Consider the following 21,521-nt stretch of genomic DNA (forward strand, 5'->3'; position numbering starts at 1 on the left):
TGGGAACGGTTTGATAGAAAATCTAATGAGTAAGACAGATAAGAAAAGGGGCATGTCAAGGAAATGGGGCAGTGTCTACTAAAATGCTATGTTAGGAATGTACGGTAATCACCAATAAGAGCATATGAACTGAACAAGCTCATACTTCTGTGAAATGTAACCAATCAATCTAAAATTCTTTGTCTCAGAGTGCTCAGAAAGGGTATAAAAGATTTTGGTACTGTGCCATTTGCATCTCATGACCCGCACCATACCTTGGAAAGACCAGGGGATCCTAATGCAGCAGTGAAATAAGTATCAACCTCCTGGGTGCTTTTGCTTTATGGAAGTGGTCTCTGTCTATTCGTATTAGTCCCACCTGGAGACGGACAAGGCGGTGTGGAGTTTTTCCACAGCAGCAGCAGGTTCCTTCAGAATTCAAGCAGTTTCTCCAAACACAGTAAGAACTAAGTCAAGGCTGACTACCCAATTAACTTCAGGTTTCTAGGCCACAACTCAAGACCAAACTCTGCAAGTATTCTTAGCTCAGAACTGGACTGCTTTAGGGACTGAATAATGGAATCCTTTCAAGTCCTATCCCAACCCTTGGGCTGAGTGGATGTCATCTAATTACCCTGCTAGCCTGCTTAGATGGTTGGTGAGCAATCCAGGCATTGTTTAATTCTGCTCACTGCACAGCTTCCATTGTGAAGGGCAAAACACCAAGCCAGGCATAAAGCCCCAAAATGCTTTTTTTGGTACCATTATTAAGCATCCCTGAAGTTGCATCACTGACTGCCACCCACTTTTATTCACCTTTACTTGGAAATAAACCAATGAGCACAAAGGGAGTTGCCCCAAGTCACTTTGACAGGCAGGACTGGTACCTTAGTTGGCACCCATTTATTACTCCGCGGCTGCTATAAAGCTTTTAAAAAGGCTATTCTGGTTGCTAGTGAAAAGGACTAAAAGCTTAGAATTGTGTGTGTGTGTTGTAGGCCATCTAGGAATCCAGCCCCTAGCCTGATGCAGGAAGTCCCCATTGAAGAGGTATTTGTCCTCTTCTCTATGACTGTTCCATTCACCCTTTGGAGAGGACTTTCAGATTCCCCCCTCTGCCTTCTCTTCTCCAGAGAAGAGCATCCCAACTTCCTTCCGCCTCTCATGAGACATGTCTGCAATCTCGTTTGGGGGAAAGGTGACTATTGGAATACAAAACATCCCAAGGGCACAATAAATTCTTCCAGCTGGTGAGTGACTGGCACATGCCCATTATCTAGTATTGATTGGACAACAGATGAGTGAGCTTGCAAATGCAGCAGCTTCACTATCCTGGCTAGAGGATACATGCTCTGGTTAGCACTGGCAAGGCAGATAGGATCTCAGCTGCCATACTAGATGGAGCTGGTAGACAGCTGCCCTGTGGCTCCTAGAAGCGGCCACATCCTTGGAATGGCTTCTAGGTAAAGGTACCCCTGCCCGTACGGGCCAGTCGTGTCCGACTCTGGGGTTGTGCGCTCATCTCACTTAAGAGGCCGGGAGCCAGCGCTGTCCAAAGACACTTCCGGGTCACGTGGCCAGCGTGACATCGCTGCTCTGGTGAGCCAGAGCCGCACACGGAAACGCCGTTTACCTTCCCGCTATTAAGCGGTCCCTATTTATCTACTTGCACCCGGGGGTGCTTTCGAACTGCTAGGTTGGCAGGCGCTGGGACCGAACGACGGGAGCACACCCCGCCACGGGGATTCGAACCGCCGACCTTTCGATCGGCAAGCCCTAGGCGCTGAGGTTTTACCCACAGCACCACCCGCATCCCATGGAATGGCTTCTACTGGCTGGCTAAACCAAGTTAGCGTAGCCGAGGGGTCTTAAACTTGGTGAGTTAGGGACTTCCTCTGTGTGGAAAGAAAGGCGGACTGAACAGATGAGACTAATAGTGGGTCCACCTACACAATAAACCCTACAGAATCTGGAGTGGAGTCCCTAAGATGGTTGAATGGTACCTTGTACACCTCCTTCTGGCAACTCCTGCAGCCAAGCCAATGCCAAACATATTGCTCTGCTTTCCTTTGGACCACATCAGTGAGACCAAGGACCTCCATACACACTACCCAGGCCTGCTCCTCAGGGAGGTCACTTTGGCGCTGCTAACACAGAGATTTGACTCCACCCCCGGAGGTGCACTCCATTGACTCTCAAGACAGACAAATGTCAACAATCAACAACACCAATATTAGATACAGGAGTACCTTACTGGTGCAGGAGATCTCCAGATTAACCAAGAGGCACCAGACTATGGAACAAATGAGGCTCAGACTACTGAGCCTTTGGTCATTTTGATTTGATTTGATGCTGGGGATTATTACTGGTAACTGATGTGGCGATTTTATAAAGCCTGGGAAGGAAAAGTGAGAAAAGACAAAAGACGAAATACCAGGAAGGTGAGTAAAAACAAACAAACCCAAGAACCAATGAGCCCAGTTTAAGGGAGTCCCACTCTACTTGGAAATCCTTTGGGGAAAAAGTCCTAAGTAGTTTAAGATACAAGAGGAAAAAGTGGTAAGAGAAAATCTGCCAGTGGCAGGTGATACTTAAATTCAAAACAAAGAGACAGTGAGAACAAAGGAGCAGCGCTGCCTAGTTGTAGGAGGGGAAATGACTTGATATGTGGTTGGGACTTACAACATCTTCCCTTTATGGCTGTATAGACTGTATGTCATTAGCTGCCCTGGCTTCTTTGCAATGGTATTTTTTTAATTACATAAAATTGCTTACCTGCGTTAACTTACTAACCTGGGGCCAGACACTTTGATGCACTAGAGCAGACTGTCTGGGGACAGAGATACAGGCGGGGTGCCCCTAGGTCGGAGGAAGATTGCCCAATGCAGGAGACAAACCCCTGGAGGAACATGGCACAAAAAAGCAGGACTGTCAGCAGCCATGCTGTGTCTCTGGAGCTACAAAATTGATTCCATGCAAGTACAGCGGTTGCAGACCTCAGAAAACACCAAGGTGGCAGTGGAAGGTACAGTGCAGAGAACGATTCCTGCCACTCTCCAGAGAAGGAAAAGACATGTGGTGATGACAGGTGACTTCCTACGGAGGGGGACAGAGGCAGGAGTGGAACTCTAACTCTGCCAGGAATGTAAGATCCAACCAATTCCTCCATTGACTCACTGACAATTTCATTTCCCAGAAGGTGGAATAAACAACAAAGGGGGCATCTCTCTTGGATCTGGTCCTCATCAGAAGGGAGAAACTGACGAGGTGAAAGTATAAGGAACCTTGGGAGGAAGTGATCATGCCCTCTTGGGTTTCATTATACACAGGCAAAGGAAAGCTGCTAGAATGTGGGCTGGGTGAGGTAACTGTTAGATGGATTTGTAGCTGGTTGACTGACTGAACCCAAAGTGTACTCATTAATGGTTCCTCATCATCCTGGGGGGAAAGTGACAAGTGGGGTTCTGCCCTGGGACAGTTGTTGTGTCTTTATAAATGACCTGAATGAAGGAATTGAGGGAATGCTTAATAATAATAATAATAATAATAATAATAATAATAATAATAATTTATTTATACCCCATCCATCTGGCTGGGTTTCCCCGGTCACTCTGGGCAGCTTCCAACAAAAGATTAAAAATACATTAAAACATCAGACCTTAAAAACTTCCCTAAGCAGGGCTGCCTTCAGATGTCTTTTAAACATCAGATAGTTATTTATTTCTTTGGCATCTGACTGGAGGGCATTCCACAGGGTGGGCGCCACTACTGAGAAGGCCCTCTGCCTGCTTATAAAATTGCAGGTGATGCCAAACTGGAAGGGGTAGCCAATGCCTCAGAAGACAGAAACAGGAGTTAAGATTACCTTAACAGATTGGCAAACTCGGCCTAAACTAACAGAATGAATTTCAGTAGGGTCAAATGTTAGGGTCAAATTCAGTAGGGTCTACACTTAGGCAGGAATAACCAGCTGCACAAATATAAGATGGGGAACACCTGCCTTACTAGTAGTACACGTGAAAAGGATCTAGGGATCTTAGTAAATCACAAGTTTAACACAAGTCAATTGTGTGATGCAGCAGCAAAACAAAATCTAATGTTATTCTAGGCTGCATCAACAGATCATACTACACCTGGAATACTGTGTCCTGTTCTGGACACCATAATTTAAGAAGATTATTGACAAGCTGGAATATGTGCAGAGGAGGGCAACAATGATGATTAAGGGTTGGGAAACCAAGCCTTATGAGGAACAGTTTAGGGAGCTGGATATGTTTAATCTGGAAAAGAGCACAGTGAGAGGACATATGATAGCCATCCTCAGATCTGAAGGGCTGTCACATGGAGGATGCAGCAAGCTTGTTTTCTCCTGGTCCAGAATGTAGGACTCTAGCCAATGGCTTCAAGAAAGGAGATTCTAACTGAACAGCAGGAAGAACTTTCTGACAGTAAGAGCTGTTTGACAGTGGAACAGACTCGCTCGTGAGGCCATGGACTTCCTTGGATGTTTTTAAGCAGAGATTGGATGGACATCTGTCATAGGTACTGTAGTTGAGATTCCGACATTGTAGGGGTTTGGACTAGATGACCCTTAGGATCCCTTCCAGTTCTATGATTCTATGAGCTGCAGCAAGACCTCTCCAAACTGATCATATCGTCATCAACATCATCATCAAACACCCACTGCTAATGCTTTTCAGGGAAGATGGTGTGATCAGACCTGTTTTTCAAATGCCTCAACATCATTCAGGCCACGCCTGATCTTGACACATCTGGGTGATGCATCATTTTAAATAGTTTCTTGTTGCTGAAATTTAAGCTGCTCGTGTGTGATTACTCTGGTGCTGAGACAACTTAATTTACATTTTGCAAACTTGCATAACCATGGATATCAGCTGAAGATGGGCAGTGTCTCTTATGGCCCAGATATCTCCACTCCACCCAAGTTCCTCCAGTCAGAGGAGAGAGACACACACAGAGAGACAGACTGACAGACAACATGGAAGATTTCAGAATTCGGAGCATATTGTTGACAGGAAGTGACCGGGGGATTGGCCTGGGCTTGGTGGAGCAATTTCTCCAGCTGCCATATCCACCTCAGCTCATCTTTGCCACCTGCCGGCATCCAGATGGACCTGAAGGACAGGTAAGCACCTGAAGATTGGGATGAAACAGTTGGACATTGGCCAATCCACTGGCTAAAATATCCATTCATTATACCTCTTGAGTATCTGGGTAAGAATACAGAGAAGGCAAGATGGGAGCCAACCTTACTCCAATTGGCACCAGCTGGAACAGGGAGGGCCAAGAGCCAGGAGATTTCAGAAGGCTCCTTCAATAAATGGCTTGTTTACACAGGGGAGGAAATTAATGAAATCGGGGTTCAAGCAGGCAGAGAGTGTTCCATTATTTGGAATGGCTACATTGGAGGAGCTAATGAGAAATGAGCAACATGGGAAGCTGCCTGACACTGAAAGACCTATTGATCCATCTAGCTCAGTGTTGTTTACAATGCCAGTAATGGCTCTCCTGAGTTTCAGGCTTGGGAGTCTCTTCCAGCTCTTCCAGGAGATGAAATTGGGAACTGAACCTGGGACTTTCTGCATGCAAACCAGTGGCTCTAACCACTGAACTCTGGGCATTTTTGAATGGAATGGTTTTGAAATCTTCCAATGGGTGGGTGTTGCATGTGCATTCTTGAAGATATACCAAATAATCATTTTCCTGTGTTGCATTCATGTTGTACAAGACTACACTGCAACAATAGGGATTCTGTTAATTAATATATACAACATTTATCTGCATTTGGTTCAAAAGCAGTTTGTGTTGGCTAAGCTAAGTACTGAAGTGTTTTGGGTTGTTTTGGTTAAAAGTTAGAAGTTAAAATGGAGCCAGTGATGGGTGCAGTTGTAAAGCAGCAAAGCCACCGTCCCTTCCCATTCCAAAACTCTGCAAATTTGTAGTAGAAAGTGGCTGGTCACAGCTGCCACCTGTGACCCCATGCAGAACCTTCTCTGCGACGGAGTGAGCTCCCGTTGCTCTGTCCCAGCTCCTGCCAACCTAGCAGTTCGAAAGCACGCCAAAAAGTGCAAGTAGATAAATAGGTACCGCTCCAGCGGGAAGGTAAATGGTGTTTCTGTGCGCTGCTCTGGTTTCAGTATTCCATTGCGCCAGAAGCAGCTTAGTCATGCTGGCCACATGACCTGGAAAAACTGTCTGCAGACAAATGCCAGCTCCCTTGGCCTGTAAAGCCAATAAAATAATAATAATAATAATAATAATAATAATAATAATAATAATAATAATAATAATATGAAAGCTGGGACAAAGGGTAGGAGAAAATGTGACTTTGAAACTGGGCCTGATATAACAGGTGCCTGCTCCACTCCCTACACAAATGGAATGTGTAGGGATTCCATTTATCCCCCCCCCCAAGACATAGCCCAGTTGCTTTTGAATTTTGGAGCAAGCACTTACTAGAGACTAGCATGTAAAACTTGCCTGTTTTCTCAAACTGATTTCTCTTTCTCCAGGTATTAAAGGAACTGGCTCGCAGGTATTCAAATGTCTCAACTCTTGTTCTACTTCAACTGGGTATGTACCTACCATGAACTATAATAGTCTTACACTGCCCTTCCCACTGGCAACCCATTTATTGTTGCTCCTTGTCTTTCCAAACTCCTCCACCTCTTCCAAAGAACGCAGGGAGCAGATAACAATTCTCATCTTTATTCTTCATAATGCTCTGAGGCAGGCTAGCATAAGGTAAAAAAAGGTAAAGGGCCGCTGGACGGTTACGTCCAGTCAAAGGCGACAATGGGGTGAGGCGCTCATCTTGCGTTCAGGCCGAGGGAGCTGGCGTTTGTCCACAGACAACTTTCTGGGTCATGCAGCCAGCATGTCTAAACCACTTCTGGCGCAACGGAACACTGTGACGGAAGCCAGAGCGCACAGAAATGCCGTTTACCTTCCCACTGCAGCGGCACCCATTTATCTACTTGCACTGGCATGCTTTCAAACTGCTAGGTTGGCAGGAGCTGGGACAGAGCAACGGGAGCTCACCTGGTCGCAGGAATTCCGCTTTGCTGGTGAGTCTTGGGGAGGACCGCTCCCCCTTGAAGCCCATTTTCCACCTTGGGCTTGGGGGTGGGCCCCATACTCCACCACAGCATATAAGGCTCCAAGGAGGCCCAGGACATTGCTGCTGCCACTCTGCCGTGAGTTTGTGGGGAGGACCGCTCCCCCTTGAAACCCATTTTCCACCTTGGGCTTGGGGCCAGGCCCCATACTCCACCACAGCATATAAGGCTCCAAGGAGGCCTCGGGTGTGTGGGGTGGGGTGGGTGTTTACTTGGATGTGGGAATTTGTTTAATTTAATTTAATTTAATTTAATTTAATTATGTTGTGTTTGTAACTTTCTCTGTTTTTTGTTTTTAATGTTTTATTGTTCTGTTGGTTTGTTTTTTGTATAGGTTTTATTTTGATTTTAAGGGGTGGGGTCAGGGCTGCCTGGGAGTGGGTCCCAGCAATCAAAATGGCTGGGGCAGGTTCCACAGGGGGGGATGCACTGGGACAACTGATCTCAGTGATCACGGGTAGGAGGAGGAGTTACGCTAAGACCAGACCATGTCATTACCGAGGAAGCAGGCTTAGTCATTGCTTGAGGACTATCCCTGCCTCCAGGGCTGGTCCTGACCGGACGGATACTGGAATCAGCAAGGGATACCTACACGACCTGAAGGTGCTGCTGTGCAATGCCAGGTCAATGATCCATAAAACCACTGTGATCCATGACTTGATTGTAGATGGAGGATTTGACCTGGCATGTGTGACAGAGACTTGGTTGGAGGAAGCAGATGGGCCTGTCCTTGCCGCTGCTTGTCCACCAGGTTTCTCTTACGCACAGCAACCCAGGCCTTGTGGGCGGGGAGGGGGGGTTGCAGTGATTTTTAAGAAGTCACTAGTTTGCACCAGGCGTCTTATTGGCAAAACCAAGTTTTCTGAGTGCATGTTCTGGAATTTGGGCAATAGGGGCAGTACAGGATTCCTATTGGTGTACTGACCTCCCCGCTGCACCAAGGATTCCCTGCCCGAGCTGCTTCAGGTCGTGGCAGATGTTCTCCTGGAGACACCTAGTTTGGTTGTCCTAGGGGATTTTAACATCCATGCCGACACGACCTTACAAGGGGCCGCTCGGGACTTCGTGGAAAGCATGGCCTCCATGGGGCTGTCCCTGAATAAGTCTGGCCCAACCCATAGCCGCGGACATGCCTTGGACCTGGTGTTTACCTCTATGGATGTTGGTGATCTGACACTAAGTAAAAGCGAAACGAAAGAAGTGCCATGGTCAGATCACTTCCTGGTGCAACTGGACTTCTCCGTGACCCTTCCCCACTGCAGGGAGGTGGGACCGATTCAGATGATCCGCCCCCACCACTTAATGGATCCAAATGGTTTCCAGAGAGTGGTAGGGGATGTTTTATCCCATGTTGATGGCCTTTCAGCTGATTCCCTGGTGGCCCGCTGGAATGTGGAGTTAACCAGGGCTATTGACTGTTTGGCTCCGAAGCGCCCTCTCCGATTGCATGGAGCCCGGACAGCCCCGTGGTTTTCCACGGATCAGAGGGCAATGAAACAATTGTTGAGACTGCTAGAGCACCGGTGGCGGATAACCCATTCTGAATCTGACTGGACATGGGTTAGAGCTCAATGTTGAGCCTACCAAGTGGCGATAGCGACGGCGAAGAAGACTTTCTTCACCGCCTCTATTGCATCTGCGGAAAACAGCAGCAGGAGACTCTTTCGGGTGGTTCGCAATTTAGCGGAACCACCTGCTCCATCAGGGCCCAATATGGGCCACATGATCTCCTGCAATGATTTTGCAAAGTTTTTTACAGATAAAGTTGCTCAGATTCGAGAAGAGGTAGACTCCACTGTGGGAGCAGGGCCGGGGCGGGAGAGTGTTAGAGTCCTGTCTAGTCAAGTTGTGTGGGATCAATTCCAATCTGTTACCCCCGAGGATGTGGACAGGCTGCTTGGACGAATGAAACCAACCACTTGTCTCCTTGATCCTTGCCCATCCTGGCTTATAAAAGCTAGCCAGGAAGGACTGGGCGATGGGCTTCGTGGGGTGGTGAACGCTTCCCTCCGTGAGGGAGCCTTCCCAGACCTGCTGAAAGAGGCGGTTATTAAACCGCTTCTTAAAAAACCAACTTTAGATGCGGCCACAATGGCCAACTATCGCCCAGTCTCAAATATTCCATTCTTGGGAAAGGTGATTGAGCAAGTGGTTGCTGAACAACTCCAGGCACACCTGGAAGAAGCGGACCATTTGGATCCCTTCCAGTCGGGATTCAGGCCTCATCATGGGACTGAAACTGCCTTGGTCGCACTGGTTGATGATCTCCGGTGGGCTAGGGACAAAGGTGAGAGCTGTTTCCTAGTTCTGCTGGATCTCTCAGCGGCATTTGATACCATCGACCATAACATCCTTCTGGACCGTCTTGAGGGGCTGGGAGTGTTGGTTTCTATTTCCCTCACTGAGCAGCAACTGTAGTCACAAGACATTGTTTTGCATTCCACAGTCAGAGTTACTGTTGGATTCCCACGGGAGTGGGAGACTGGATGTGACGTTCACTGGTTTCCTGTTTTTCACTGTTCTCTCGGTTTCTTTGTTAGAGAGACTGTTGCTTCTCTGCTCTCACAGAGGCAAGATGCATGTTTGTATTCTCTCAGCATAGAGTGGAAATAAAGTTAAGAATGTGGCACATACTGCTTATCCTTCTGCTGTGTGGACTACTCTGCTTGGGCTCAAGATAAGACGAGCCTGTATCAGCTTCAGATGGGCCGAAGCTGGTCAAAATCTCACATTTTTGGTTCCGGGCCCAGAAAAACGGAATCTGACTGAATAATGGCTGCTGGCAAAGGAACAGAGAAACAGAGGATCGGAATGCCGGCAGAGGCAGAGGGACAGATCGGACGTTATCTGCTCTGTGCGTCAAGAAGATTGATGAGAGGTATGTGCTCATTGCTCCGGGAAGCCTGCCAGCTCCTAATTAATGGCTTTATGGCTGGACTTTGAACTTTTAAAGCCATTTGCCGCGGCACAGGCTCACAGGCTTGGGAGGCTTGAAAACTGAAAGTACTTTTAAAAGTGCTTTTGGAATGAAGCAGCTGTACACAGACACAGCTTGTTTAAAGCAGCAGAGATGGCTAATGCAAGGCTGGCTGATGCTTTTGGGATTCCAAAGCTCAATAAGAAGAATTATGCGGAGTGGGTACTGTACGCAGAGGCTCTTCTGTGTAAAGAATGTCTGTTTAATGTTATTACAGACACCCCCCCAGCTCCGTTGACAGATAAATGGAGAGCTAAGGCTTCCAAAGCAAGGGGAACTCTTACATTGATAGTCTCCCCAGAAGAGCTCTATCTGTTGCGTGATAAGACCTCAGCCAGAGAGATTTGGGGCACTTTCAGAGATGCTCATTTGAGAACACAGGCTGGTGCTTCTTTGTTCTACTATGCCAAGCTGCATGATATGGCACTTGCTGAAGGTGCAGATGTTCGTACACATCTAATGGAGATGCAGAATCTGAGACATGAGCTGCAACAGAGAGGACTCACCTTTCCAGAGGCTGTGTATTCCTTCATGATACTACATTCTTTGGGTTCAAGTTGGGAGTCCGTTGCCACTCAGATTGCTGTTCAGCCAACTGCTCAGATCACAGTAGCACATGTTACTGCCGTGATTCCGAATGAAGCGGACAGGCGAGGTGCTAGCTGCATAGGTAAGGGGGAGTCTTCACAGACGTCATCCCATAATGCAGTGGAACCACCAGATGGCGCCAAAGCTTTGAAGGCAGTGAAATGCTACTTGTGTGGACGTCTAGGCCATATGAAGAGGGAATGCAGATTTCCCAGGGCCAAGACAGAGCAGCGCAGCGAAAGCTCAACGCGTGGAAAAGGCAAAGGCAAAGGTCCAGTGTCCAGGACAATGCAGCACAAGGCAATGGTCTCACGCTTCACTCCAAAGGTTACAAAGGTCCAGAAGACGTCTAGATCTTTCTTCGTGGTGGATTCGGGCGCAACGCACCACTTATGCAACGACAGGTGACTGTTCGTGTCTTTTACACCGCAGGAAGGTGCGATTCACCAGGCAGATGACCACACGATCCCCAGTCAAGGCTACGGAACTGTTGTTCTTCACAGTTTGGACTTGTCGATACACAATGTCCTCTATGTTCCAGATGCTGCACACAATCTACTCAGTGTTGCGCAGCTGAATGAACGGAAAATTGACGTTTCCTTCAAGAACAAGAAGTGCACCATCACAAAGAAAAACAATTATGTATTGCATGCTGAATATGTTGATCATTTGTTTGTTTTGTATTTTGATGATGTTGTGCAGGATGAAACTTGTTGCATTGCAGGTTCTAACAAAAGTTTGCATGCAGGATGTATTCATGATTTCACAGGAAATTTGGTCATTTGCATTTTGAGGCAGTATCTAAAATGCCTGCCTTGGTTGAAGGTATGACTATTAAACCCTGCAGGTACCACATGAAGTGTAAGGCATGCGCAGCAAACAAGGTGAAAATGGCTGCGAAAGGAAAGGTGTCTAGTAGGCAAGCTACAGAACCATACCAGGTTGTTCATGCTGATTTGGTTGGTCCACTGTTGCCCTCTTTGGGTGGAAACAAGTATTTCATGGTTCTCATTGATGCATTTTCCAGGTATATTTATGTGTACAATCTCAAGCAGAAATCAGAGGCTTTTCCAAGGTTCAAGGAATTCTGTGCTTGGTTGGAAAATGTGCATGGTAAGAAGATAAAGACTCTTTTCCCTGACCACGGGGGGGGGGGGGTTCACTTCTCAGCAATTTGAAGCTTTTCTGACTGAGAAAGGAATTCAGCACGATTTGTCTAGTCCTCGCTCACCATGGCAGAATGGACTTTGCGAGAGGGCAAATCATACATTGCTTCAAGGGTTAAAAACCTTGCTGCATGATACCAATCTTCCAGACAGTGATTGGGCCGAATCTCGTGTTTTGTTTACAGTTATAATCGCATGTTATCTTCAGCAATTGGTTGTACCCCCTACGAGAAGATGTTTGGCAAGAAGCCTTACATCAAACACATGAGAATTTTTGGTTCTGACATGTGGGTTCACACACCACAAAGCTCCAAGTTAGGCAAGCGTGGATTGCATGGTATCTTTCTAGGCTATCAGAAAGGTTCTTACAGAATAATGATGACTGACTCTAAGACAATTAGGCTCACAAGAAATGTTGAGTACAATGCCAAGTAGGGGGAGAATGTGGGAATTTTCCAATGTTATCCTGATGACAGTGATGAGACTGAGGATAGGCAACAGCCACAGCCACAGCAGCAGCAACAGCCACAGCTGCCGCAACAACCCAATTCTGAGTCTGAGACTGAATCAGATGATTCAGAGGATTTCAAGAGTGCGAAAGCCTCTATGCGACCCTCTGAAAGCTCTGATCAAGAATTGGAGGAACCATTATTCACAATTGGCCACTTTTTTCCTAAGAAAGAAGAGGAGAGTGCTGAAGACCTACGGCTAATTCGCAGGTCTCAGAGAGCCACAAAAGGCAGACCTCCAAAGAGATTTGCTGATGAGTTTGCTAAGACAGCAGTAGCAGCTGTTAAAAGCTCCAAGAAGGTATTTGAACCTTCAAGTTTCCAAGAAATCCAGGATTTGGATTCAAAGGATGCTGAGCCATGGTTAAATGCCATGAAGGCTGAGCTTTATTCCTTAGAGAGGAACAAAACATGGGAGCTAGTTCCAGTAGTTCCAGGAATGAAACTACTTGGAAGCAAATGGGTCTTCAAAGCGAAGACTGATCAAAATGGCAAGATAGTCAGACACAAAGCCAGATTGGTAGCCATAGGTTTTTCACAGGTACCAGGTGAAGACTATCATGAGACCTACTCACCCACCATGAGGTATGAGAGCATTAGGCTTATGCTCAAGCTTGCTGCAGAAGAGAATCTACACGTTAGTCACCACGATGTGAATACAGCGTTTTTGTACGGATTTCTAGGTGAATCTCTTTATATGCTTCCACCTGATGGCGTACAGGTAAAACAGGGATTTGTTTGTTCTCTGAAGAAGTCTCTTTATGGTCTCAAACAAAGTGCACGGTGTTGGCACACAAAACTCACTGAAGTATTGGTTTCTCTAGGTTTTCAGCAAGGGAAAGCTGATCCATGTGTATTTGTCAAAGAGGAGGGGCAAAAGAAGCTGTATTGTTTGTTTTATGTTGATGATATTCTGTTCTTTTGGAAAGATGTCACAATGTACAATATCGCCCTAGCTCAACTGAAAGAGCACTTTGACATGAAAGATCTTGGTGAGGTAAACAACTACCTATCTCTGGAAATAGAGAGAGATCAAGATGGTAATATTCTAGTACACCAGTCACGGAAAATTGCGGATGTGTTAAGCAAACTAAACCTGATGGATGCTAACCCTGTAGACACACCGATGACAACAGGTTATCAGGTAGATGACACTGAAGAAGCATTTTCTGACACTACACTGTACAGAAGTGTGCTAGGCAAACTAAACTTCATTGCCAGATGTTCAAGACCTGACATTGCTTTTAGCTGTAATTTGCTAAGCAGACAAGTCAACAATCCTACTGTTAAGGATTGGAAAGCTCTGAAACGCATAGCACGCTATTTGAAAGGCACTATGCATTACAGACTGAAATTTAACAATCAGAAGTCTGGTGGTCTTGAGATATTTGCAGATGCAAGTTTTGGAAGTGACACTACAGACAGGAAAAGTACGTCTGGAGTTTGCTACATGTACAATCAGGGTCTATTTGATTGGTCATGCAAGAAGCAAACAACAGTTAGCTTAAGTACTTGTGAAGCTGAACTGAATGCACTGTCTTATTCACTTAAAGATTGTGAATGGTTGTTACAATTGTGCAAAGACATGAAAATTCCTGTCAAATGTCCAGTCCAGGTTTACCAGGACAACAAAGCATGTTTGGCTTTGCTGAATTCTGAAGGTTGTAAGCAAAGCATGAAGCATTTGCAATTGAAACTGCAACATGCTAGGGAATGTATTCAGAAGGGACTCGTAACGGTGTCCTATATGCTAGGTAATGAAATTCCTGCTGATGTATTGTCCAAGATTGTATCAAGGGATCAACACTGTACCTATGTGCAGAAGTTGGGTTTGTACTGATATTGTACGAACACGCTGCCCAGTGATGTTCACAGAAAGGGGGAGGATGTTGGTTTCTATTTCCCTCACTGAGCAGCAACTGTAGTCACAAGACATTGTTTTGCATTCCACAGTCAGAGTTACTGTTGGATTCCCACGGGAGTGGGAGACTGGATGTGACGTTCACTGGTTTCCTGTTTTTCACTGTTCTCTCGGTTTCTTTGTTAGAGAGACTGTTGCTTCTCTGCTCTCACAGAGGCAAGATGCATGTTTGTATTCTCTCAGCATAGAGTGGAAATAAAGTTAAGAATGTGGCACATACTGCTTATCCTTCTGCTGTGTGGACTACTCTGCTTGGGCTCAAAATAAGACGAGCCTGTATCAGCTTCAGATGGGCCGAAGCTGGTCAAAATCTCACAGGGAGCTAGGGGCACTGTCATACAGTGGTTCCGCTCCTTTCTCCTGGGCCGTGTTCAGAAAGTGGGGGGGGGATGAGTGTTCAGACCCCCGGGCTCTCACTTGTGGGGTGCCTCAGGGTTCTGTTCTCTCCCCCATGCTTTTTAACATCTATATGCAGCCCCTGGGAGAGATCATCAGGGGGTTTGGGCTGGGTGTTCATCAGTATGCAGATGATACCCAGCTCTACCTCTCTTTCAAATCAGAACCAGTGAAGGCGGTGAAGGTCCTGTGTGAGTGCCTGGAGGCGGTTGGAGGTTGGATGGTGGCTAACAGATTGACGTTGAATCCTGACAAGACAGAAGTACTGTTCTTGGGGAACAGGAGGAGGGCAGGTGTGGAGGATTCCCTGGTCCTGAATGGGGTAACTGTGCCCCTGAAGGACCAGGTGCGCAGCCTGGGAGTCATTTTGGACTCGCAGCTGTCCATGGAGGCACAGGTCAAATCTGTTTCCAGGGCAGCTGTTTACCAGCTCCATCTGGTACACAGGCTGAGACCCTATCTGCTTGCGGACTGCCTCGCCAGAGTGGTGCATGCTCTGGTTATCTCCCGCTTGGACTACTGCAATGCGCTCTACGTGGGGCTACCTTTGAAGGTGACCCGGAAACTACAACTAATCCAGAATGCGGCAGCTAGACTGGTGACTGGGTGCGGCCGCCGAGACCACATAACACCGGTCCTGAAAGATCTTCATTGGCTCCCAGTACGTTTCCGAGCACAATTCAAAGCATTGGTGCTGACCTTTAAAGCTCTAAACGGCTTCGGTCTTGTATACCTGAAGGAGCGTCTCCACCCCCAGCCAGATGGGCGGGGTACAAATAAATTATTATTATTATTATTATTATTATTATTATTATTATTATTATTATTATTATTAAAACCATCAACCTTCCAATCAGCAAGCCCAAGAGTCTCAGTGGTCAAGACCACAGCACCACCCGCTAGGGTAAGAGACAGTGGCCAAAGAGAGATTTGAATTCAGTTCTTACCTTTATACCTTTGCCATTCTCCTTAACCCTATCCTGGTTCTCCACAACTGCAGAATTACTTCAGCAATATTTTGCTTTTTGCCTCGGGAAGGAGCAGAGTGGCATTAGCTGGCAAACTTATTAAATTCCGTTGATTTAGATGTCACAGATCCTCACAGCATCAAGGAAGCTACCAAGAAAGTGGAAGAGCGTGTGGCAGGCTGTGGTCTCAACCTGCTCATAAATAATGCCGCCATGGCTTGTGAAACAACTCTGAGCTCTGAGAACACCCAGAACATGATGTTCCTATATGCCACGAACACGATTGGACCCATGCTGGTGTGCCAGGTGAGGAAAGAGTTGGCTAAAAGCCTTGCAAGGCCACTAAACCTACTCATAAGCTAGTTCTCCAGCTCTGGGCCTCTTCCCACTCAGAGGAAGCAGCAGGAAGCGGGTCTCCAGCTAATTTGAAAAGAATGGAGGAAAGAATTGAGGCTTCTTAGCAGGAGAGAGAATGAGAGGGGTGGGGGGCTGTAGGGTGAAGCACAACAATGGATGATGGGTGCTGCTTCTCTCTCCCTTTACAGGCCTTCTTGCCTTTGCTCAAAATGGCAGCTCAGCAAAGCAGGCACAGCGGGATGCGCTGCAGCAAAGCCGCCGTGGTCAACATGTCCAGCAGCTACGGCTCCATCTCACTCGTTGACGGGTGGGAGTGGAGGCAAGACGTCAGCTACCGCTGCAGCAAGGTAGGAAAGGAGGGGGAGAGGCTGGACTCCTGCCAAGGAGCCCTGAAGTACCACTTCTGGAGCATGTGGGGAGGAGAGAGAGAGCAAGAGGGGGGTGGGTCGTTAGGCCAAGTGAAAGATGATTGGGGCACAGGGTGAATCTGAGGCACACTGTACTGTCTATGAGGACACATAGGTTTGTTTATTTAATGTATTTATAGGTGCCTAAGGTAGATTACAATTTCAAAACACTAAAGCAAATAAATGATATAAAACGCAGAGAATGGCAGAGGCCTCCCAGGCCGACTGGGAGCTAATGAGATGGGTGCTCCGTGGGCCTGGGATCCATCAGTTCTACCTTTGCTCAGGGCACACAGGGTTTTCTTTAGCAGCCCCATGAGAGGCAAAGAGCTTGCTAGGTTTTATTAGGTAGATGATGGGCTACAATTAACTATATTTTATCCCTCTACAGACCCACAGGGAGCGGTGTTAACAGACAATAGGTTCAGCTTACCACTTGTGCTTAAAAGTGCAGGGCTGAACAGACTTTAAATCCCATCTTATGCAGTTTAATTGAAAGCATTAGGCTGATCTTCCCCCTTTGTTATTGGATAGTAAAGATAGAGATTTTTAGTTGCTGCGGTTAGTTCGCCCACTACACGTGTTTCCTTAATTCCCCATTTTCTCTCTCATGCTCACTTCCGCATGCGCTGTTCCTGGCAATCCTGGGATCTCTTGACTGGTTGTTTAAGGCTGGCCCAATCGAGCTTTGCTTCCTCTGGTTAGACCCACTGGAACTCGTTATTTCTGGATCCTGGGATCACTGGAGGACTGGTGACTCCTCTTGGCAAATGGCCTGGTGTGCGCTGGATCACCAGTCCTTCCTCACCCCCAGAATCTGGGCAACTGAAACTCCTGCCTGGCTCGCCAAATTGTTATAAGAAAAAACGGCTCCTTTTCCCTTATGGGGTACCCAAGAGCCCATATAGAGACCTTTTGTAGGTTCTCTATTGGTAGGAGAAAATAACAGAGGCCAACCAGAGACTATTGAGAAGCAAAGCAGCTAGTAAGCCTGATCTTTATTAACTGTTGCAACAGGGTGCTCACAACCACATGCTGGAGGCAGGAGGGACCAAGAACTCCTACTTTTGAAATTCCCCACCCTGGAGCTCAAGACCACCCCCAGAAACATCATACATACATCACAGGAAGGGTGTAGCCCAAGACCAAACCCAATACATCATAGAGAAGGGGCCGGCAGGAAACCTGTTGATGGGTTTACCTGGCTGCTAATGGGTTTACCTGGAGAGCCTGGCTATTCTTTTGTGGTGATAACTACTTAATTCCTGAATCCAGGTCACAAGCTCACCCTATTCATATCTTAAATATGCCCTTAAGAGAGGATTTGTGAGCAAATAGACAATGGGGAGGTTTCCCATTTCCTTTGACCTTGCAGAGAAATATCTGAGGTCAATTTGGGAGGGACAAAATGGTTTCATGACTTTTTCTGTGGGCTTCAGACATGTGGTGTGTGTGTGTGTGTTTGCTTGGTACATTTATGAACATTTATTTTATATATGTAAGACCTTCTTATAACAGTTACCACGTTTATCAAAGAAACTGGCTACAGACTGAAAAGGCAGTTTGAAACATATTTTACTCACAGTCAAGCATTCATCCATAGCAGCAAAAGCATTAGAACCAAAGGCAGGTAAAATACTTGTGTTTACAGCCTCAGGAGTGATCAGAGGCAGGTCCCCCTTCATGGCTGGTTGAAGAGAGAGTGAGTGAGGAGGGGGAGAGGACAGAAAATACTTCTTTTGCTTCTTCCCTCCTAGGAGAGGAGAGGAAATGACACAACAGAGAGTCTTCTCTACCAATTATGTTTCTATGGTCTGAGTTGGATTATCAGCAATACAGCTCTATGGTCTTAACCCCTCCACATGCAAACCAGCAAGCATATGTATTATTGGATTTGACTACAAATCTCCCCCAGAGCTGCCCAACTGCCCTTCCAGGCCATGGATGGTTCTGTCAGGCACTGATGGGATAGGCGCTCCATGGCCTGAGAGCCACAAGGTGCTTGTAGATGGCTGGAACCAGCCAGGGCATGAAAGCAGGCAACAACGTAACCCCCTCTTGCAGCCTCACACTTGGCTCGGCATCCCTTGAACCAATAGGTCCCAACTCTCCTGCCCCAATTGACTATGCTTCTGCCTGTGTGGTGTAGTGGTTAAGAGCGGTAGACTCCTAATCTGGGGAACCGGGTTCGCGTCTCCGCTCCTCCACATGCAGCTGCTGGGTGACCTTGGGCCAGTCACACTTCTTTGAAGTCTCTCAGCCCCACTCACCTCACAGAGTGTTTGTTGTGGGGGAGGAAGGGAAAGGAGATTGTTAGCCGCTTTGAGACTCCTTAAAGGGAGTGAAAGGCGGGATATCAAATCCAAACTCTTCTTCTTCTTCTGCCTCTGCAGGCGGCTCTGAACATGCTGACGCGCTGCCAGTCTCTTGGGTATGGCCCCTATGGGATCCTGTGTGTCTCCATCCACCCTGGAGGAGTGAAGACCCACCTTGGAGTAGAGCAGGTAGGCACCAGCCCAAGTGATAATGGAATGGAGTGGGGGGCACATGGCACTGTGGACTTCAGCCTGACCCAGCGGCGTAGCGTGGGTTGTCAGCACCCGGGGCAAGGCAAGTAATTTGCGCCCCCTAACCCGTGGATTTACGCCCCCTAACCTGTGGATTTGCGCCCCCTAACCCGTGGATTTGCCCTAACCCCAGATGTTGCACCCGGTGCGGCCGCCCCCCCCTGCACCCCCCACGCTACGCCACTGGCCTGACCACCTCCAAAGAAGAATTCTCAGGGCCCACTTCTGAGCAACGATATAGGGTGGATTTTGATGTGCCTGCGGGGAGGTCAGACCCTCCTGGACTTCGCTACCTTAGTCACAGAGAGGATACACAGAAAGGGGAGGGGAGTGAATTCTACAACCCTCAGGGGAAGCCTTGTGTACCCATGGGATGAAAAAGGCACAAGCTTTCACATACAGACCAGTTAAGCTGTTGTGGGAGCTTGGAAAGAGGCACTTAGGGAATATTAAATAAGCGAGAGCAGCACCCACACATGATCATCCTTACTTTCCTGGACTGCACAGTCACTGGCAGGAAGTCACAGATGAGGTCAGCCTCATTCAGGTCAACGGCAGCAGGGGAAACGCAGTCTGCAAGGTTTCCATGCAGCAGTTCCCTCTGAGCACCTTTTGAGTGGACCTCCCGCCCCCCCCCCCCCCCAATGACAGCGTTTTGGGGCCTGCTGGTCAGATTCCAAGATGCAAATGTCTCCATGGGATGAGGCTGAGGTGAGAGTTGAACAAAAATTCAGGTTCATCATTAATGCAATCAAGGAGCTGGATCCTCTGATTTCCCTGGTGTGCTCCTTCACATTATCTGTAGCTGCTGTTGACACCTATGGACGGGCTAAGAAATGCTGCCCAACCAGAATGGCATCTGGTTAACACCCATGGGCAGCATAAAGCAGGGGAGGGTGGAGGCATCCCATGACTCAGGAAGGAGGCAAGTAGGAGGGGGGAGGAGACTGTCTATTTCCTTGCTGAAGGCCACTTTCCCATAGAGCCATCTGTCAGGGGCCAGAGGGTGGTACTGGGCAGAGCCAGAACCAGGAGTAGGTGGGGCTTTTCCTTTCCACATGAAACAAGGCCAAAAGGGCTGCCGGTTGCCCTCTTCCTCTGCCCCACCAGGAACACAAGCAGGGAACCATGTGGAGTTGGGCTGTTTTGCCAGAGCTCTGGGAGCCATTGTGACCAAGGGGAGCAGGGCTGTGCTGCAGCCCCATGGAAATGTACGGCAGGGTCTCTCCCAGCCCCACTAGGCAAGTTCATGTATCAGAGGAAGGAGCTGTAAGAGCCAGGGGTGAAACATAGCTTCTTCTTTCTGAGAAGCAGTGGTGCAGCACGGCCTCCTACCAGTTCCCAAGCAGAGAGAGGGAGGCTGAAATTGTGAAATTGGGCTCAGTTTATACCTTGAAGCAAAGTTTAGCTTGCATTTTTGGGGGGAGGGGGGCACACCACAATTTCCCAAGGCGCCTCCTTCCACCTGTCTCAATAATTCCATGCCCTCCACCCAGGCTGGTGTGGTGCCACACCCCAGCCTTCAGCTCCCCTCCCCTCAAATCCCATTTGCAGCCCTTCACCTCCACATCCTTTGCCTCGTCCCTTGCCTGGCAAGACTACTTCAGCATGCACAGGGCAATGGGCTGGCACTCCTGAAGGAAGGCTGCTTTGTCAGATTCTTGCAGCAGGCACGTCCCCAGGAGGTGCCAGCCTTGCTTCTGCGAATGCCAGGAACCTCTGTGGAGCTGCTGGTAGAACAGATGGCAGCTTTTGGCCACTTAATAATGCAGCATGATGTCGCTTTTTTGTTCCAGGGAGTCTTGAGTGTGGCCTCCAGCACAAGAGGGATCATCCAAGTGCTTTCCCGCCTCTCTGACCAGGACAACGGAACCTTTTTAGACTGGGAAGGACAAACTGTCCCTTGGTGAGGAAGAGGATACAAAGGCAGAAGATGAGGGCCTTCCAGAAGTCCTGAGGGGGATGCCAGATTCACACAGGAGATGGGAAGAGCCACAGTTTGGGGTCTTCAGCTACTCAGGGTGCAAAGCAATAAAAGGAGCTCTTGGATTAGACTTTGGTAGTAGTTTGTTGACCTTCTGGGTGCTGTCTCCTTCACTAGCAAATTGCTAAAGCCAGCTACAAAACTGCCCAACCTCTCATCTATAGAAAGGGCCTCCCCAAAACTGGTAAAATCTTGACCTAGACCAGAGACGGCTGATGTTCTTAAGCCTTAAAGCCAGGTAACTACACCTAATTCTGAAAACAATTTTTAAATGTCCCATTCGTACATGCTAGAACACCAAGAAGTGCACAATAATGTTAAATACACACCCTAAATAGAATCTTGTGGCACCTGAAACTCAGAAAGATTTATTGTGGTGGAAGAAATGTGTTATTCTTCAAAGGCTCCTCTTTTGTCCAGGGACCTCTCAGAGCATCATTCAAAAATTTCACCTGAGGCAGGAGAAACTAAGCCTAGAAAACCCCCATTGTGTGGAGGGAAAGTGGCACCCCGACTCTCAACAAGAACAGGGGGGTTGTCTCATCAGTGAGACCCTGTCCTTG

At 47.7% G+C, this 21,521-nt stretch overlaps 1 protein-coding gene across 1 annotated transcript; it reads left to right on the plus strand.

Moving 5' to 3' along the window:
- The first annotated feature begins 4,442 nt into the window (after positions 1-4,442).
- On the plus strand, positions 4,443-21,011 carry LOC114601869 (C-signal-like). The gene is made up of 6 exons (XM_028739463.2): positions 4,443-5,125; positions 6,513-6,573; positions 15,762-15,949; positions 16,189-16,347; positions 18,801-18,911; positions 20,771-21,011. The coding sequence occupies exons 1-6, from the start codon at positions 4,979-4,981 to the stop codon at positions 20,882-20,884; spliced, it is 780 nt and encodes a 259-aa protein (XP_028595296.2). The 5' UTR covers positions 4,443-4,978; the 3' UTR covers positions 20,885-21,011.
- Positions 21,012-21,521: the final 510 nt, after the last annotated feature.

This window comes from Podarcis muralis, chromosome 7 (genome assembly GCF_964188315.1).
Source record: "Podarcis muralis chromosome 7, rPodMur119.hap1.1, whole genome shotgun sequence".
Taxonomy (NCBI): domain Eukaryota; kingdom Metazoa; phylum Chordata; class Lepidosauria; order Squamata; family Lacertidae; genus Podarcis; species Podarcis muralis.